This window comes from Peromyscus californicus, unplaced genomic scaffold (assembly GCF_007827085.1).
Source record: "Peromyscus californicus insignis strain IS unplaced genomic scaffold, ASM782708v3 Scaffold_19__1_contigs__length_69161282, whole genome shotgun sequence".
NCBI lineage: Eukaryota > Metazoa > Chordata > Mammalia > Rodentia > Cricetidae > Peromyscus > Peromyscus californicus.
This window is the reverse complement of record NW_026294491.1, coordinates 25333295-25349768: the sequence shown is the minus strand read 5'-3', so window position 1 is coordinate 25349768 and position 16474 is coordinate 25333295. Positions and strand designations below refer to the sequence as shown.

At 48.9% G+C, this 16474-nt stretch overlaps 1 protein-coding gene across 1 annotated transcript; it reads left to right on the top strand.

Moving 5' to 3' along the window:
• Positions 1-11628: 11628 nt before the first annotated feature.
• On the top strand, positions 11629-15858 carry Prf1 (perforin 1). The gene is made up of 2 exons (XM_052743935.1): positions 11629-12382; positions 14082-15858. Exons 1-2 carry the CDS (start codon positions 11847-11849, stop codon positions 15208-15210), a joined length of 1665 nt encoding a protein of 554 aa, XP_052599895.1. The 5' UTR covers positions 11629-11846; the 3' UTR covers positions 15211-15858.
• Positions 15859-16474: the final 616 nt, after the last annotated feature.

Genomic DNA, 16474 nt, shown 5'->3' with positions numbered 1-16474 from the left:
TTCAAAAACCCAAACCTAAGAGCCAGTTTGGATTTAGGGTCTGAGGAAGAAATGTCAGTAATTGAGGCCTGGTGGCCGATCTGTGGGGGGGTTTCAGCAGCCCTCTGACCCCCTGGGCTCAGTTTGGACCGTCCTGAGCTCTCCATCGGCTCTTCTGTTCGCTGCTAAGTTAGGCAAACTCCCGCACTGACTCGAGGGAAGAACCTGCTACTCTTCAAATGACTGTAAACTTATTTCCAACATTGTCCCTTTTGTTTCAGCTAAAAAAACTCTTTGGAAAAACTTACAAGGAACGTCTAAGGTCACTGCGTCACTATGACTCATTCTCCTTAGGCAACCTGAAATAAACTTGGCTTAGTCCAATACTGAACTGAGCATGCCCAGTAGCATTCATATCTGCCATATTTCCTTTTTGAACACATGGTCTAGGACTTGCAACCCAGCATGCTCAGGAATGTGTCAGCCATCCTTCCTGTTGGACCATGGATCTCCAGGGCTTTAAACTGAGCATGCTCAGAAGTATGCCTGCCCCTGCGTTAGCTTTCTTATATGGATCTGTATAGAATTTCTGGTGTTTCCTCTTTTCCCCCAGAGGACATTGCTCTGTAAATAACTCAGGGCACTCCTTACTTGCTGCGAGTGATAAACCTATCCTCAGTCTTTTAGCTCCTGAATGAGATTTCCAGCTTTGCACTCACTAAGACATAAGCCTACTGTGGTCACTTCCATGGCCCTTGGGTCTGTTTGCAAGAGGGTAAAGAGCAGATAAAGTGGCTATGTGTGGTGGTTCATTCCTTTAATCCCAGCACTCAGGAGGCTGAGGCAGGTGGATCTCTGAAAATTCCAAGTTAGCCAGAGCTACATAATGAGGCCCCATATTTTTTTTTTTTTTTTTTTTTTTTTTTTTTTTTTTTTTTGGTTTTTCGAGACAGGGTTTCTCTGTGTAGCTTTGCGCCTTTCCTGGAACTTGCTTTGGAGACCAGGCTGGCCTCGAACTCACAGAGATCCGCCTGGCTCTGCCTCCCGAGTGCTGGGATTAAAGGCGTGTGCCACCACCGCCCGGCTGAGGCCCCATCTTTAAAAAGGGGGTGGTGGTGTTGGAGTGACATTTGAGCAGGTGGTTTCCATGCCAGCTCCTGCTGACAGCTTCATTAGCAGGGAGGGACCCTTATTCCTAACTTCTCACAACTGACCAACTGTGCTTCCTTTTCCCATCATCCCCCCAAGGAGACTTTAGATGCCTGGGTCTTCCTTAAGGCAAATGGGAATCACAAGCAGTGGCTGAACAGGGGTGGGTCTGAGCACAGAGGGGTCTGTGTGACGGGCTGTGACAGACACAGGAGGGCTGCTCAGGACTGCTGTGGAATAATCCTTCTGTACACTGTGTGAATTATGTCGATACGGTTGGTTTAACAAACAAGCTGACGGGCCGATTGTCGAACAGGATAATGTTAATCGGGAAAACCAAACAGAGAATGATGGGGTGAGGAAGGACGGAGTCAGAGAGTCACCTGCAGACGCCTACATACGGCGTTCCAATATGTGGCCAAAATTCCCACATAAAACCTGACAAAGATTAAAAAAGGATCCTAGACACACAAAAATGGAATCAAGCACAGCTTCTTGGAAGCTGCATTTTCTTGGGTGGGCTCTGTTTGCTGGTGGGGAGCAGAGGTGTAGCTTCCTGGCTCCGTGCTATCAACAAAAATGGGCGGCTCTTTTAAGAGGCCCTGCTGCCAAACACTTACATGGTATTTATGTACAACAGGTGGCATGATACTCAGTGGCAGCATGGACCCAGAAACTCCCCAGAGTTGGGGCGGTAAACATGGCTCCCAGAGCTGGCAGTAAATGTACCTCCGTCATAGGACTAGCCTCTTAGGGACCAAGGAGGAGGATCCAGCCACCAACATGCCATGATTTAAGTTACACAGTAGGGTTGGTTTTTTTTTTTTTTTTTTTTTTGCTCATGCAGGCAGAAAAGCTTACAGATACACAGTATGAACAGATTCAGACAAAAAAAGAGCCTCTCAACGGGTCACAGTGTGTTTGAAAATATACATAGGTGTGAGAGAGAAGAGAAAGAGTATATACAGTTTTAGATTTAAAAACATAGTTTTAAAATAATAAAATAAAATCCTTAAAGTAAAGTAATATAAAAAGAAATAAACTGCATAAAGATGGGAAATACACAGAGAGTCTGGATCCTGTATGTTATTGTGTTGTCTTTGAATTGTTTTTGGCTGCTAAGAGACATTGGATTACTGAAACTGCTGGATTAAACCAACCTATACGTTTTAAAAACATCTTAACTTCAAAATTTAAGTCAAAAGATATGCTACTCTGGGGGAGAGGTAATGCTTTTGTTTCTACAGGAAATGAGAGGCTATAGATTCATTCTGGGTTAAGGAAAAGCAGGAATGTCGATAGAGCACCTCACATCGTGACAGGCAGAATAAGGCTGTATCCTAACATGCTGGCTGTGCTCCTACAGTTGTATGTCTGCCAGCTAGGGCCTGTGTCCAGTAGTTTCAGCAGCCTCTTGCAACAATGCCACCAGCTAGGGACGAAGGGTTCAAACACATGAGCTTATGGAGATTTTACATTTACTCCATGACCTTCTGTACCTGGTTTCCACATGCTTTGTCTTAAACTGGCTCTACCTACTGCTTTCTTTGGCAGATGTACCACATCCTATAATATCCTGGTGTGGTGGTTTGAAAGAAAATGGCCCCCAAAGGGAGTGGCACTATTAGGAGGTGCGGCCTTGTTGGAGTGAGTGTGGTCTTGTTGGAGGAAGTGTATTACTGTGGGGATGGGATTTGAGGTCTCATATATGCTCAGGATACTATCCAGTGTCTCACACTACTTCCTCTTCCCTGCAAGATGTAGAACTCTCAGCTCCTTCTCCAACACCATGTCTGCCTGCACACCACCATGTCCCACCATGATGATAACGAACTGAACCTCTGAAACTGTAAGCGGCCACCACAATTAAATGTTTTCCTTTACAAGAGTTTCCATGGTCATGGTGTCTCTCCACAGCAATAGAAACCCTAACTAAAACAGCTCGATTGCAACTCAGGCTTCCTGTTCAGTTTTACACGTATCCTACTTATGAGATCCATGCAAGAAATCTGAGCACACTACCCATTACCCAGCCTTACTAGCATTCTGGAATCCTGGTGCAAGCCTCCATGACCCTGTAACTCTGTGTTCTACATGCCTAAAAAGCAAGTACCCTTTGAATGATAGCATGTTCTGTTATCAGTCAAGATGTAGCCTAGTGGTCCTCTGGGTGCCCTTCCAGCTGAACCAGGAAAATGCTGCCCTCATACTGTTATTTTACTGCCCTCATACTGGGATTTTACTGTTTCTATTGTCTTAGTTCCAAGTTTAAACTTGGTTCAGAGGCTGACTGCTTCACCCTTGGGTTCTCATAAATATTTCTTAATTTTCATAAGCTCCAATGTATCTATTTTCCCTTTATATGAAAATCTTTTTAAATATTCCATTTCAGGGCCTGGAGAGATGGCTCAGCACCTGAAGGTGTTTTCTGCTCTTGCAGAGGACTGGAGTTTGGTTTCCAACCCATGTGAGAGAGCTCACAACTGCCTGTGACTCCAACTCCAGGAGCTCTGATACCCTCTTCTGGCCTCCACAGGCAGCCTTCATGTGCTTGCGTGCGTGCGTGCATGTGTGCGTGCGTGCATGCACATGTAAGAGAGACAGAGACAGAGAGACATCAAGGACCTAATGAAAAGATCACATGCAAAAACTCAAGAGATGTGGTTTCAAAGAATTATGGTAGCAGGACTTGAGAGATGGCTCAGCAGCTAAGAACACTAGCTGCTTTTCCAGAGGACCTGGGTTCAGTCCCAGTACCCACAACTTACCAGTACCCAGCGTCTCACAACTGTCTGTAATTCCTGTGCCAGGGAATCTGATGCCCACTTCTGGAGTCTGTGGGCACCAGGCATGTATGTGTTGCCCATACATACATGCAGATAAAACACCCACACAATTAAAGTTAATTCATTAATTTAAAAATATGTAATGAAATGCCTTGGTGCTTCCTAAAAGAAAACTGGAAATTAATGAGTGTATCTAAAGAAGTTAGGGGAAAAAAAAAGAAGCCTAAATAATATAGAAAAAGAGAAGAAAATGAAAAAGATAGGGAAAAAATTAACAAAGTAGAAAAAAATGCCTCCTTACAGAGGTGATTAATAAACCAAGCACAGGGTCTTACAAAACATCATATAATATCTAAACGTCTTCAGAAAAAAACACTTTAATGCCGGGCAATGGTGGCACACGCCTTTAATCCCAGCACTTGGGAGGCAGAGGCAGGCGAACTCTGTGAGTTCGAGGCCAAGCTGGTCTACAGAGCAAGATCCAGGACAGGCTCCAAAGCTACACAGAGAAACCCTGTCTCAAAAAACAAACAAACAAACAAACAAACAAAAAATCCTTTTAAAAACATGATCAAGCCAGGTGTGGTGGCACACGGTCTTAGTCTTAGCACTCGGAATGCAAAGGCAAGTGGATCTATGTGAGTTGGAAAAACCTGCTCTGCATAGCAAGTTCCAGACCAGCCAGTACTACACAGTGAGACTCCTTCTAAAAATAAAACAAAATAGCATACTCCCAACCCAGATACTATGTTTTAAAGATAGAGGTACCAAACTACAAATAACTTCAAGTCCACAGGTCCAGAATTTTCTATTAGAAATGTCATTTGCCAAAGCTGATCCCAGAAAACATGAAGAAAAGCAAAAGACAAGAAAAGAAAGCCAAAATCGAGACAGCAGTGGTGGCACACGCCTTTAATCCCAGCACTTGGGAGGCAGAGGCTGGTGAATCTCTGTGAGTTTGAGGCCAGCCTGGTCTACAGAGGGAGTTCCAGGACAGCCAGGGCTACACAGAGAACCCCTGTCTTAGGGGCGGAGGGCGAGGGGCAGGTAGGAAAGAAAGCAAAAAGAAAATGGTCCTGAGGACGCAGACCTGTATGCAATCCCAGCTACTCATGAATCTGGAGCAGGAGGCTTGCAAGGTCAAGGCTTGCCTGAGCTATAGCGTGAGTTCAAAGGCAGCTTAGGAGCTGGGGAGATGGCTCAGTGATGAAGAGCACTGGTCTGTCTCCCAGAGGACCTGGGTTTCCTTCCCAGCACCCACATATCTGTAACTCCAGTCCCAGAGGATCTGACGCCATCTTCTGGCCTCCACAGCCGTTGCATGCAAATGGTGCACAGACACACGCGGGCAAAACACCCATACACATAAAATTAAAAATAAATAAATACACCTCAAAAAATTGTTTTACACTGCCACTCTTTTTCTGTTTTATATGTATGGATGTTTTGCCTGCCTGTGTATCCACACACCATATGCATACGGTGCCTACAGCCCCCCAATCTGTGTAAAAGAAAGATCAGTGACGGCTGAGGATATAGTTAGTGGAAGAACGCTTGCCCAACATGTGAGACTGGTAACTCCCTGGTAACTCCTAGTACCAGGAAAGTGGGGAGGGAGAGAGGGGAAGAAAGGGAAGGAGACCATGAAAAATGACTCAGAAAAGAAATATTCGCAAAGCCATGTGTTGGGAGCCAGGCTGATTCCCAGGCTATCTCAGAGGCCCTGAGAAAAAGACAAAGGGGACTCTACTTCTGTGTCTGTGCCCAGGGGCAGACTTGGCAAGGTCCAGCCTGGGGCTAGCGCAGGGCCTCGAAGGAGATAAGATTTCAGTTCCTAGCAACCTGGCTTTTCTTCCTCGAAGAGACTGGAGTTATCCGTCCCCAGGCCACTGTGTGCTCAGTCTGATGCACTTGAGATACCCTGTGTCCCTTTGTGCAACACTGCCTGGTTAGCTTCCTGCTGGCTTCCACCCCATTGGATGGTAGCTTTCTGCTGACTCTGCACTGTTTTCCACATACAAACCATATACAAGATGCTGCACTTCTTAATAAACTTGCTTGGCCTAAGACAAAGCTTGGACATGACCTCCTGGTCCCACCAAACTCTGCTATTTTCTTTATTTTCCGATCCCCTGGTCCTTCCTCTCAGGAACCTGTCACTGAAGAACGACCTGCTGGTCCTGGTCCATGGTGTATCTCTGAAGGGTCTAGAATCCAAATATATAAAGATTTATCCCAACTCTGAGTTCCAGAACAGGCTCCAAAGCTACACAAAGAAACCCTGTCTCGGAAAAAACAAAAAAAGAACAACAACAACAACAAAAAGTTATCACAATAATAAAAAGATAATTCAAAATTGGGCAAAGGATTTGAAAGGTAGTTTTCCAAAGAATATAAACAAATGGCCCATGAGCACATGTAAAGCACACGTCTCTTAACTGAATGAAAAGAAAAGAAAGAAGGCAGAAAAGGACATGGCTGCTCCTAGGTGTGGTGGAGGAGACAGTTTATCATAGACAACAGGGAGAGCATAGTCAGAGCCAAGGGCATCTGAGAGAGTCCAGCGTGGACATGACCAGACTGAACTGGGCCATGTGGGGAGTGGGGGAATGGGAGAGAGAGGAACCAGGAGAGGAACCAGCAGCCATGAGGCCCAAAAGAGAGTAGACCAGGTAAATAAAATGGTTAGATTATATAGGGAAGGACAGCTAGGGAGAGGGAAGCCCAGCCCATGGGCTGGAGAAATTTAGGGTAGGGGATGGGGTATCAACTGAGGGATGCAGGGAGAACCTGGCAGCCTGGATCCACTTTGATATGTTAAGTAGGCATCTCAGCCATTCGCTCCAGGTTTGAGACCTAACATTAACCCTCAGGGAAATCAAAAGAGAAAGCACAGTGAGCGATTGCTTCATACCGGCTGGGGTAGCATAGCATGGTGAGGGTGGGGAAGCTGGAGCCCTCACACACAGCTGAGGGCAATGTAAAATGCTTCAGCCGCTTGGGAAAACAATTCCTACAAGAACAAACGGAAGTTACCGCCTAACCCTGCAATTCCACTCCCAGGCATACACCGAAGGGAGTGAAGACATGTGTTCTCACAAAGAAATATGTAGAGAAATATTCATAGCCTCGTGGTTCGTAATAATGAGTAAGTGGGAAAATATGACCGTCAACCAATGCATAGATAAACAAATGTGGTATGCCCATATGATCATATATATTATTCAGCCGTGGAAAGGCTGACACATGGCTACAACATTTATGAAGCTTGGAACTCTTGAGCAAAAGAAGCCAGGCAGAAACAGTTGTAGTGCATGACTCCATTTATGTGAAAATAAACGTCCTAATTAGGTTTCTCTCGCTGTGATAAAGACCATGGCCAAAAGCAACTTAGGGAGGAAAGGGTTATTTGGCTTACATACCCAGAGCCACAGCTCCTTGAGGGAAGCCAAGGCAAGAACTTGAGACAGGAGCCTGGAGGCAGGAGCTGAAGCTGAGGCCATGGAGGGGTGCTGTTTTACTGGCTTGCTCCTCATGGCTTGCTCAACCTGCTTTTTTAACACAACTCAGGACCACCAGCCCAAGGGTGCCACCACCCACAAGTGGACTGGGCCCTCCCACGTTGATTATTAATTGAGAAAAAGCACTACAGACTTGTCTACAGGCAATCGGATGGAGGCGCTTTCTCAACAGGGGTTCCCCTTCCCAGATGACACTACTCTGCATCCAGTTGACAAAGAAAAAACTAGCCAGAACAGTAGGAAAACAGGAAAATCCAGAGATGTAAACTAGGTTAGTGTTAAGAGAAAACAAGAAGCTCACTGGCAAGTGAGCACAGGGTTACCTTTGGAGAGTGGGGAAAATATCCTAAAGTCGGCTGTGGTGGTAGATGGACAGTCCTCTGAGCATAGCAAAAGGGGGGGGGGGGGCAAATACTTTCAATGGGTGTGTGTAGGGCAGGAGAATCACATCTCAGTACAGTTGAAACTTGCATCTCTGAGAAAAAGCTGTGCAGATGCACATTTCAAATGATAAGACAATTCACATCAAGTATACAAGCCCGGAAACATCAGAAACATTGGTGTCATCGTGGCTCTCTGAAGGACACCCCCAAAGGGAACCTTTGACATCTTGTCATTTGCTAGAAGAATTCTTTTTTTAAAAAAATGTATACATATATAATTTATTTTTACTTTATGTGCATTGATTGGTGTTTTGCCTGCATGCATGTCTATGTGAGGATGTCAGAAGCCCTGGAACTGGAGTTACAGCCGTGAGCTGCCATGTGAGTGCTGGGAATTGAATCTGGGTGCTCTGGAAGAGCAGCCAGTGCTCTTAGCCACTGAGCCATCTCTCCAAACCCCACCTCCACCCCCCACCCCCCCCAACCCCCCCACCCCCGCTAAAAGGATTCTGAAGGAAACAAAGGTTTCCTGGTGATTATGGTGGTGGTAATGTGATGGTGGCATGATGGATGGGGATGATGGCGATATGTCAGTGATGGAGATGGTGATGGTGATAGAGATGTGGTACGGTAATGTCAGGGATATGATGATGGTGATTACGATACTGCTGATATGATGAAGATGGGCGTGATGATGGTGATCTGATAACAATTATGATGATATAATAGTGATGACAGTGGTGATCATGATGATGATGATAATGAGGATAATGACTGTAGTGCTGAAGGTGAAACACGTGGGCTTTCACCTGCTAGGTAAGCTCTACCACCGAGCTACATTCCCAGCACCCTCCCTTGGATGAGCAAATTCGGGACTACACAGGGGCTGAAAACCACTGCCGGGAGTGGGTTTCTGGTGTAACTGACCCAGAACCTGTTTAGACTCTCGACTCTTTCCCTGCAGGCTTTTTGCAGGTATCCACACCTTCCACACTGTCCTTCCAGCGTGGTTGGAGACTAAATACCTCTTAGCTTTGGCATCCTGGTCAGGCCACTCGGGCAGAGTACCAGCATGGGACAGGGCAGCTGCAATTTCTGGGAGAGTAACAGAAGATGAGGCCAGATTCTGAGAAGGCAGCATAAGCCGGGGTGAGATGTGACGATGTGGCCTGGGGTCTGCGGATACTTGTTGATCACGTACACACTTGGAGGTGTCGAGAACTAGCACCCCCTTGCCCACTTTTACCCACCTCATAACCAGAATGATTTCTTTTTTTTTTTTTTTTTTTTTTTTTTTTTTTTTTTTTTTTTGCCCCCAGAGGTGCCTGTGAGTCACTCCACCCATGGAAACCTCCCTATTCTAACCTCAGGCAAGTCAGAGTGGGCAACAGCCTCTCATCCCCTCCTAGCTCTCACCAGTCCTAGCTTGCTCAAACCTGGGGCAGGGCTGGGATGGAGGTATGGACAGGAAGTGGGTACCAGCTGTGAACATCTCTCCCCACTACCCAGGGAGGAGGGGACAGTCACATGTATTGAGAAAGAGGGCCGATCGAGCCTGATTCTAAATACTGCACCTCATCTTCATGTGCCCTCTCCTGGGACCTTGTCATTATCCACCATTTCGGGGGAGGAGCTGAGACAGGAGGAGACCAAAGCACCCTGCCTAGCCAATCCTGGAGCCCAGGCCACCCTCCACAACCGCCAGCTCCTCACATCTTATACACTCAGAGCAGAAGCAGGGAGTAGTCCGTGGGCCAGCTGGGCCACACGGGAGTCCCACACCCCAACACCTTGGCTTGGCAGATGAGGCCCTGGCCTTCACAGCTGACTTCCTGCAGGCTGTCACAGGCCGGATGAGGAGGTGACAACAGGGTGGGTGCTGGTGGGGACCTCTGACCACACTCTGGGGGCAGGGCAGGAAGCAGTAGTTGATGTGACGGTGACTAGGGTGGGCCTGCCTGGGGATCGCAGCACCATTTCAAAAGCCTCCGTCATCAGGAGCGCAGGTGTCTCCCGCCCTGCAGCATCTCTGTGGGACTTCAGGTAGGGGAGAGGAAGGGCGGGAAGCAGAGAGGTTGGGATACCCTGGCAAAAAGAGTTGAGAGACAGAGCCGGAAGTGCTGGGGCCATAAAACAGTAGCCCTGGGTCTCTGACAGCGTTCAGGCCCATCACTAATTCCTTCATTGGTCTGGTGCCCACTCTGGGGCACGTGTGTAAAGGAAGACTGCCCACAGTCTCAAGGGCTGTTTCAAGTCCTGGCAGTTAGAGTCTTTAAAAGATAGAAATGGGCCGAGTGTGGGGTACACCTATGATACACCATTGGGAACACAGTGAGAGACTGTCATAGAAGATATAGGGAAGGGGAGGGAAGGGAAGGGGAGGGGAGGGGAGGGGAGGGGTGGAGAGGGGAGGGGAGGGAAGGGAAGGGAAGGGAAGGGAAGGGAAGGGAAGGGAAGGGAAGGGAAGGGAAGGGAAGGGAAGGGAAGGAGAAGCTAAAACCTGTAAATAGACTACCTGAGAACAGGAAGAGTTCCAGAAGGAGACTGTTGTCTGTGGGTCAGCACCAGGAGCGTTCTGGTCACCTAAGGAGCGTGGCCAGAAAGCTTGACAGGATTCTCCTTTGCCTGCTTATCTCCCGGGCCCACGTGTCGCCTGAATTCTGCCTCCAAGTCACCGCTTTGGGTAGAGCATGAAAGCCTGCCGCTAGGTGGGAGGGACCCTTCTGCTCCTTGCTCCCTTGCCTAAGACCCTGCTGCGTATGGCAGACAGCAGAGGGAAAAGATCTCTGAGGGCCCCAGAAGGAGACAGAGCAATGGTTCTCAATCGGTGGGTCGCAACCATTCGGAAAAAGACACGTATTTCCCATAGTCTTAGGAACTAAGACACTGCTCAGTAGCAAAATTACAGCTATGAAGGAGCAATGAAACTTAATTTATGATTAGAGGTTCCTAAGATCGTTGGAAATACGTTTTCCTATGGTCGCAGCCCACAGGTTGAGAACCATGGAGGTGGAAAGGAGCTAGACGGGATTCAAAAATAGGCCCCTCAGCCGCCTCAAAGCAAGGGAGAACCTTCATCGGCAGCAAAGCAGGTGCCGGTCTCTGCCATTAGGTCCAAGTCTGAAGAACTTGGTGAAGAATATCAAGACAGGAGACCTGGGTAGCCGAAGGGGCTGGCAAGGGCACCCTCACAAATCTGTCACACTAGAGCCAAGGGCACAAGACACGGGGCAGCCATCATTCATTGTAGAGTTGGGGCTGGCACCCTTCCAGGAGGCTCAGAGCAGCCACACGGGAAGGGCCGGGAAAGGAAGGGCGCTCACTGCCTCTCCATACCTGTAAGGGAGAGACAGAAGGGAGCACCGGAACTAGAGACAGGGAGAGAAAGAATTAGCTAGGAGCCATGCCTGGGGCCACAGGCTTAGTTAGGATCCTGGTTCCTCTGGAGGATCACACGTTCAAGGCTAGCCTGGGCTACAGAGTGACTTCAAAGCCATCCTGAGCAACTTAATGATACCTTGTCTCAAAATAAATAAATAAAAAGAGGTAGAGTGGCAGGGCCCTTGTCTACTATGCGTAAGGCTCTGGGGTCCATCCCTGGAATAGGAGAGGGGAATCAGGTAGAAAAAGGCACCCTATTCTGGGTAGAAAATGACACTTCTCCAAAGCCTTACCTATTATAAATGCTCTGTCCCTTCTGTATGGTCAGAGCCATCTCCCCACACCCCATCAAGTATTGTCCAGGATCAAAGACATCCGTCTTGATTCCACTAGGTCTGAGATAGTGAAATCTCAGCACAGGGCTCTTCCTGGCTGTGTGACTCTGGGCTATATGTTTAACCTTTCTGGGTCTCTTTGCACAGTGGACCAAGCCTGTGAGAGCCAGTCCGGCTCTGGCATGCCATAACTAAAGAGAATTTCAGTCTCTCTCCTTGAGGATCCCTCGTCATCGTCGTGAGTGAGGTCAGCATCTTTCATCCCTGTTTCCACAGCTTGCCAGAGCTCACGGCAGCCATCCCCGCAGCGCCATGGCCAGGCACTTGTTCCTCCTGGGCCTTTTCCTGATGTTTCCACCACCCGTCCCTGCTCCCTGCTACACTGCCACTCGGTCAGAATGCAAACAGAAGCACAAATTTGTGCCAGGTGCGTGGCTGGCTGGGGAAGGCGTGGATGTGACCACCCTCCGCCGCTCCGGCTCCTTCCCGGTGAGCACACTGAGTTTCCTGAGGCCTGACCGCACCTGCACCCTCTGTAAAAATGCCCTGAAGGGAGATGCTATACAACGCCTGCCCCTGGCAATCGCTCACTGGCGGCCTCATAGCTCGGGCTGCCAGCGTAGAGTGGCCACAGCCAAGGTCAGCTCCACGGAGGGCGTGACCCGGGATGCAGCTTCTAACATTAATAACGACTGGCGCGTGGGGCTGGATGTGAACCCCAAGCCCGAGGCAAACATGCGCGTGTCCATGGCTGGCTCCCACTCCAAGGTAGCCAACTTTGCAGCCGAGAAGGCCCATCAGGACCAGTACAACTTTAATACTGACACAGTGGAGTGTCGCCTGTACAGGTAAGAGCTGGGGCCGTGGAGAGAGGAACCAGAACAGCAGTGGGACACTCCAAGGGGTCTCTGGAATAGGAGTATGGAGTCTACAGACGGCTTCACAGGAGGGCACCAAATCCTGATTGGTCCGGATCAGAGGTTCCCAACCTTCCTAATGCTGTGACCCTTTAATACAGTTCCTCATATTGCGGTGGCACACACCCCCTCCCCCAGCCAATTTCATGGCTACTTCATAACCGTAATTTTGCTGTTGTAATGTCAATATCTGATATGCGACCCCACTGTGGGGTCGCCACTCACAGGTTGAGAACCGCTGCTCCAGATTTATTTCTGTTGCTGTGATAATAATGTCCTGACCAAAAAGCAGCTAAGGGGAGAGGACTTGTTTTAGCCACACTTCCAGTCCATTATTGCATGATGTCAAGGCAACAGGAGCTTGACACAGCGGCTGATCACATCATACCCACAGTCAAGAGTAGGGAGAGAAATGAATGCCTTCAGGCTTAGGACTCAGCTTAGTACCCAGCACTCTCTATTTGTATACAGTCCAGGGTCCAAAACAGGAAATGGTGTTGCCCACTTTCAAGCTGGGTCTTCCTACATCAATGGAGGCAATCAAGACAATCCCCCCCACAGGCATGACCACAAGCCAACCTGATCTAGATAATCCCTCATGAGACTCTGGTGATCTTAGATTGTGTCAAGCTGACAAAACTACCCATGGTCCTTAGATTAGAGGCCCTGTCTGTCTATCTGTCTGTCTGCCTGTCTGTCTATCTATATCTATTTATCCATCCATCCATCCATCCTAGGCCTCCTCTATTTATGAGCACCCACATCTGGAGAAAAAGGGGATGGAAACAAGACTGTTCCTGAGCCCTAGCTGGGTGACATTTAGGTACAGGCAGGGAGCACCTAAGCCCTCTCTCCCAGGCATTGCCAACCTCCCACGAGGCCCTTCATGAGTGTCGACAGAGACACGAGACCTGGCTGTGTCCTCCCTCCTCACTGCATGGATACACGGTGGTGACTCCACATCATCTGCACTTGTTTCTCAGGCTTTTAAAAACTAGTTCTACTTCATTTATTTATGTATGTATGTATTTAGTGTATCTGTGTGTCACAGTAAGGATGCAGAGTTCAGGGAACAACCTGTGAGAGTCACTTCTCTGTTTCTTTTTCTTTTTCTTTTCTTTTCTTTCTTTTTTTTTTTTTGGGGGGGTGGCTTTTTCGAGACAGTGTTTCTCTGCGTCATTTTGGTCTCTGATCTCGCTCTGTAGACCAGGCTGGTCTCGAACTCACTCTGTCTCCCGAGTGCTTGGATTAAAGGCGTGTGCCACCACCTCCTGCCTCATTTCTCTGTTTCTACTGTGTGAGTTCTGGGGATCAAACTCAGGTTGGTAGGCTTAGCAGCAAGCTTTACCCACTGAGACACATTAGCCCTTACCCCACATGCACACGCTTTACATTTTTAGATATTAAACATTAATTTTCAATAACAATGAGTTTCACTATGTGTTTGTATTTCGATCATATTCTTTCTTATTCCGGCTCCTGTTAATCCCTTCTTTTTCCCACCTGTCCCCGTCTGGTCCCATTCTACTTTCACGTCTGTATGCATGTATGGGGGAGGGGTCTGGAAGGTTGAATTGAATCAGGGAAATACCGCCCACTAGGCTCACCTACTGCTCTGCTCTCCCCACAGTTTTCGCCTGGTACAAAAACCCCCACTGCACCCCGATTTCAGAAAGGCACTCAGGGACCTTCCCCCCAACTTTAACACCTCCACAAAGGATGCTTACCACAGGCTCATCTCCTCCTATGGCACCCACTTTATCACGGCTATGAACCTAGGTGGCCGCATCTCATCCCTCACGGCCCTGCGCACCTGCCAGCTGACCCTGGATGGGCTCACGGGGGATGAGGTAGCCGACTGCCTGCAGGTGGAGGCCCAGGTCAGCATCGGCGCCCTTGCCAGCGCCTCAAACGAATTCAAAGCCTGTGAGGAGAAGAAGAAACAGCACAAGATGTCCACCTCCTTCCACCAGACCTACCGAGAGCGTCACGTCGAGGTGGTTGGCGGCCACCTTGATTCTACCAATGACCTGCTCTTCGGGAACCAGGCTACACCAGAGCAGTTCTCAACCTGGATAACCTCACTGACCAGCAGCCCTGGTCTGGTGGACTACAGCCTGGAGTCCCTGCACGTGCTGGTGGAAGACCTGGACCCGAGGCGGGAAGCGCTGAGACAGGCTATCAGCCATTATGTGATAAACAGAGCTCGTTGGAAGGACTGTAGCCGGCCCTGCAGGCCAGGCCAGCATAAGAGTACTCGTGACTCCTGCCAATGCATGTGCCATGATTCCAAGGTCACCAGCCAGGACTGTTGTCCACGACAGAGGGGCTTGGCCCAGCTGATGGTGACCAATATCCGTGCAAAGGGTCTGTGGGGAGATTACATCACAGCTTCTGATGCCTACGTGAAGGTCTTCTTTGGTGGCCAGGAGTTTAGGACCAGTACAGTGTGGAACAATAATGACCCTAAGTGGCCTGACAAGATGGACTTTGGGAATGTGCTCGTGGCCACGAGCGGACCCTTGAGGGTGCAGGTCTGGGATGCTGACAATGGCTGGGATGATGACCTTCTTGGTACTTGTGACCGGTCTCCCAAGTCTGGTTTCCATGAGACGAGCTGTAACCTGAACCACGGCAGTGTGACATTCTCCTACCATGTCAAGTGTTTGCCCCACCTGACTGGAGGCACCTGCCTAGAGTATGCCCCCCTGGGACTTCTAGGAGTTCCTCCAGGAAACCGCAGCGGGGCTGTGTGGTAAAAAAAAAAAAAAGTGCCCTAAAAGCTGGGCGTGGTGGCGCACGCCTTTAATCCCAGTGCTTGGGAGGCATAGACAGGTGGATCTCTGTGAGTTTGAGGCCAGCCTGGGCTACATAGGGAGACCCTGTCTCAAAAAAACAAACAGCAAAATACCACACCCTGAAAGCACTCCAGTGCTCAACCGAGTTCTCCCAGGGGAATCCACAATGGCTTAGTATGCAGCAGAGGCTGAGACCGAACATCTCACTCAAGTGGCTAAGTTTACATAACAGAGCTTCCCTGACCTCCCTGTCCACGCTGCCTCCGCCCTCCAGCGTCGCCACGCCTGACAGCTGCCGCTGCACAGCACAAGCCTTAGCCAGGAGTCCAGCAGAAAGCCAGGAGGCGGTGTCCACCCAGCTTTGAGGCCCTCCCTCCTTGGCCTAGCAAGGTCATCTGTTAGAGCCGACTCCGTGCCCGATTCCCGTGTGCCTTCTGTTCCTCACTCTGCTCCTGACAAGTCAAGGCCTGTGTCACCAAGCACATAGCTTGGCACAGGACCAGTAAATATGATGCGATGGTAAGCATGCTGGTGGCGTGGTGGCAGAGAACAAAGGAAGTCCCAGGGGCAGACGTCTATGTCCAACCACCCAGTTTTATGAAATGGACAATCCATTAATGTAAACAAGCTGGTTTTTTTTTTTTCCTACTTTTGCCGCTAATGTGGAGCTCCCAAATACCTTACCCTCCGTCAAGAAACAGCAGCATAAACTCAGCAATAAATGATGATGGGCATTCAGTTTCTGGCTGAAAGACAATGTGGGATGGTGGGGACTGCGGTGAACCGGCGGCGGGGGTAGCTTTAAGTGGCTGCGGCTCTGCTTAGAGAATGCACAGGACCACAGGGTCTTCTCACTCTTTTACATTTATCATGAGTGCATGCGGATGGGTGTATGAGTGAGTGTGTATGAGTGTGTGTGTGTGTGTGTGTGTGTGTGTGTGTGTGCGTGTGGGTGTGGGTGTGGGGGGTGTGGGTGTGTGTGTACGTGCTTGCATGTATGTGTGCCATAGCACAAGTATGGAAGTCTGAGGACAACACACAGGAGTCAGTTCTCTTCCTCCATCATGTGGGTTCCGGTTCATCACACTCAGGGAATCTTAACTCGAGTCATCAGATTTGACAACAAGCACCTTAACCCACTGAGCCATCTCTCCAGCCCCTTCTTACCTCTCCTCCTCTCTTCAAGATTTTTTAATTTTATGTATCTGAGTGTTAGTGTGCACAT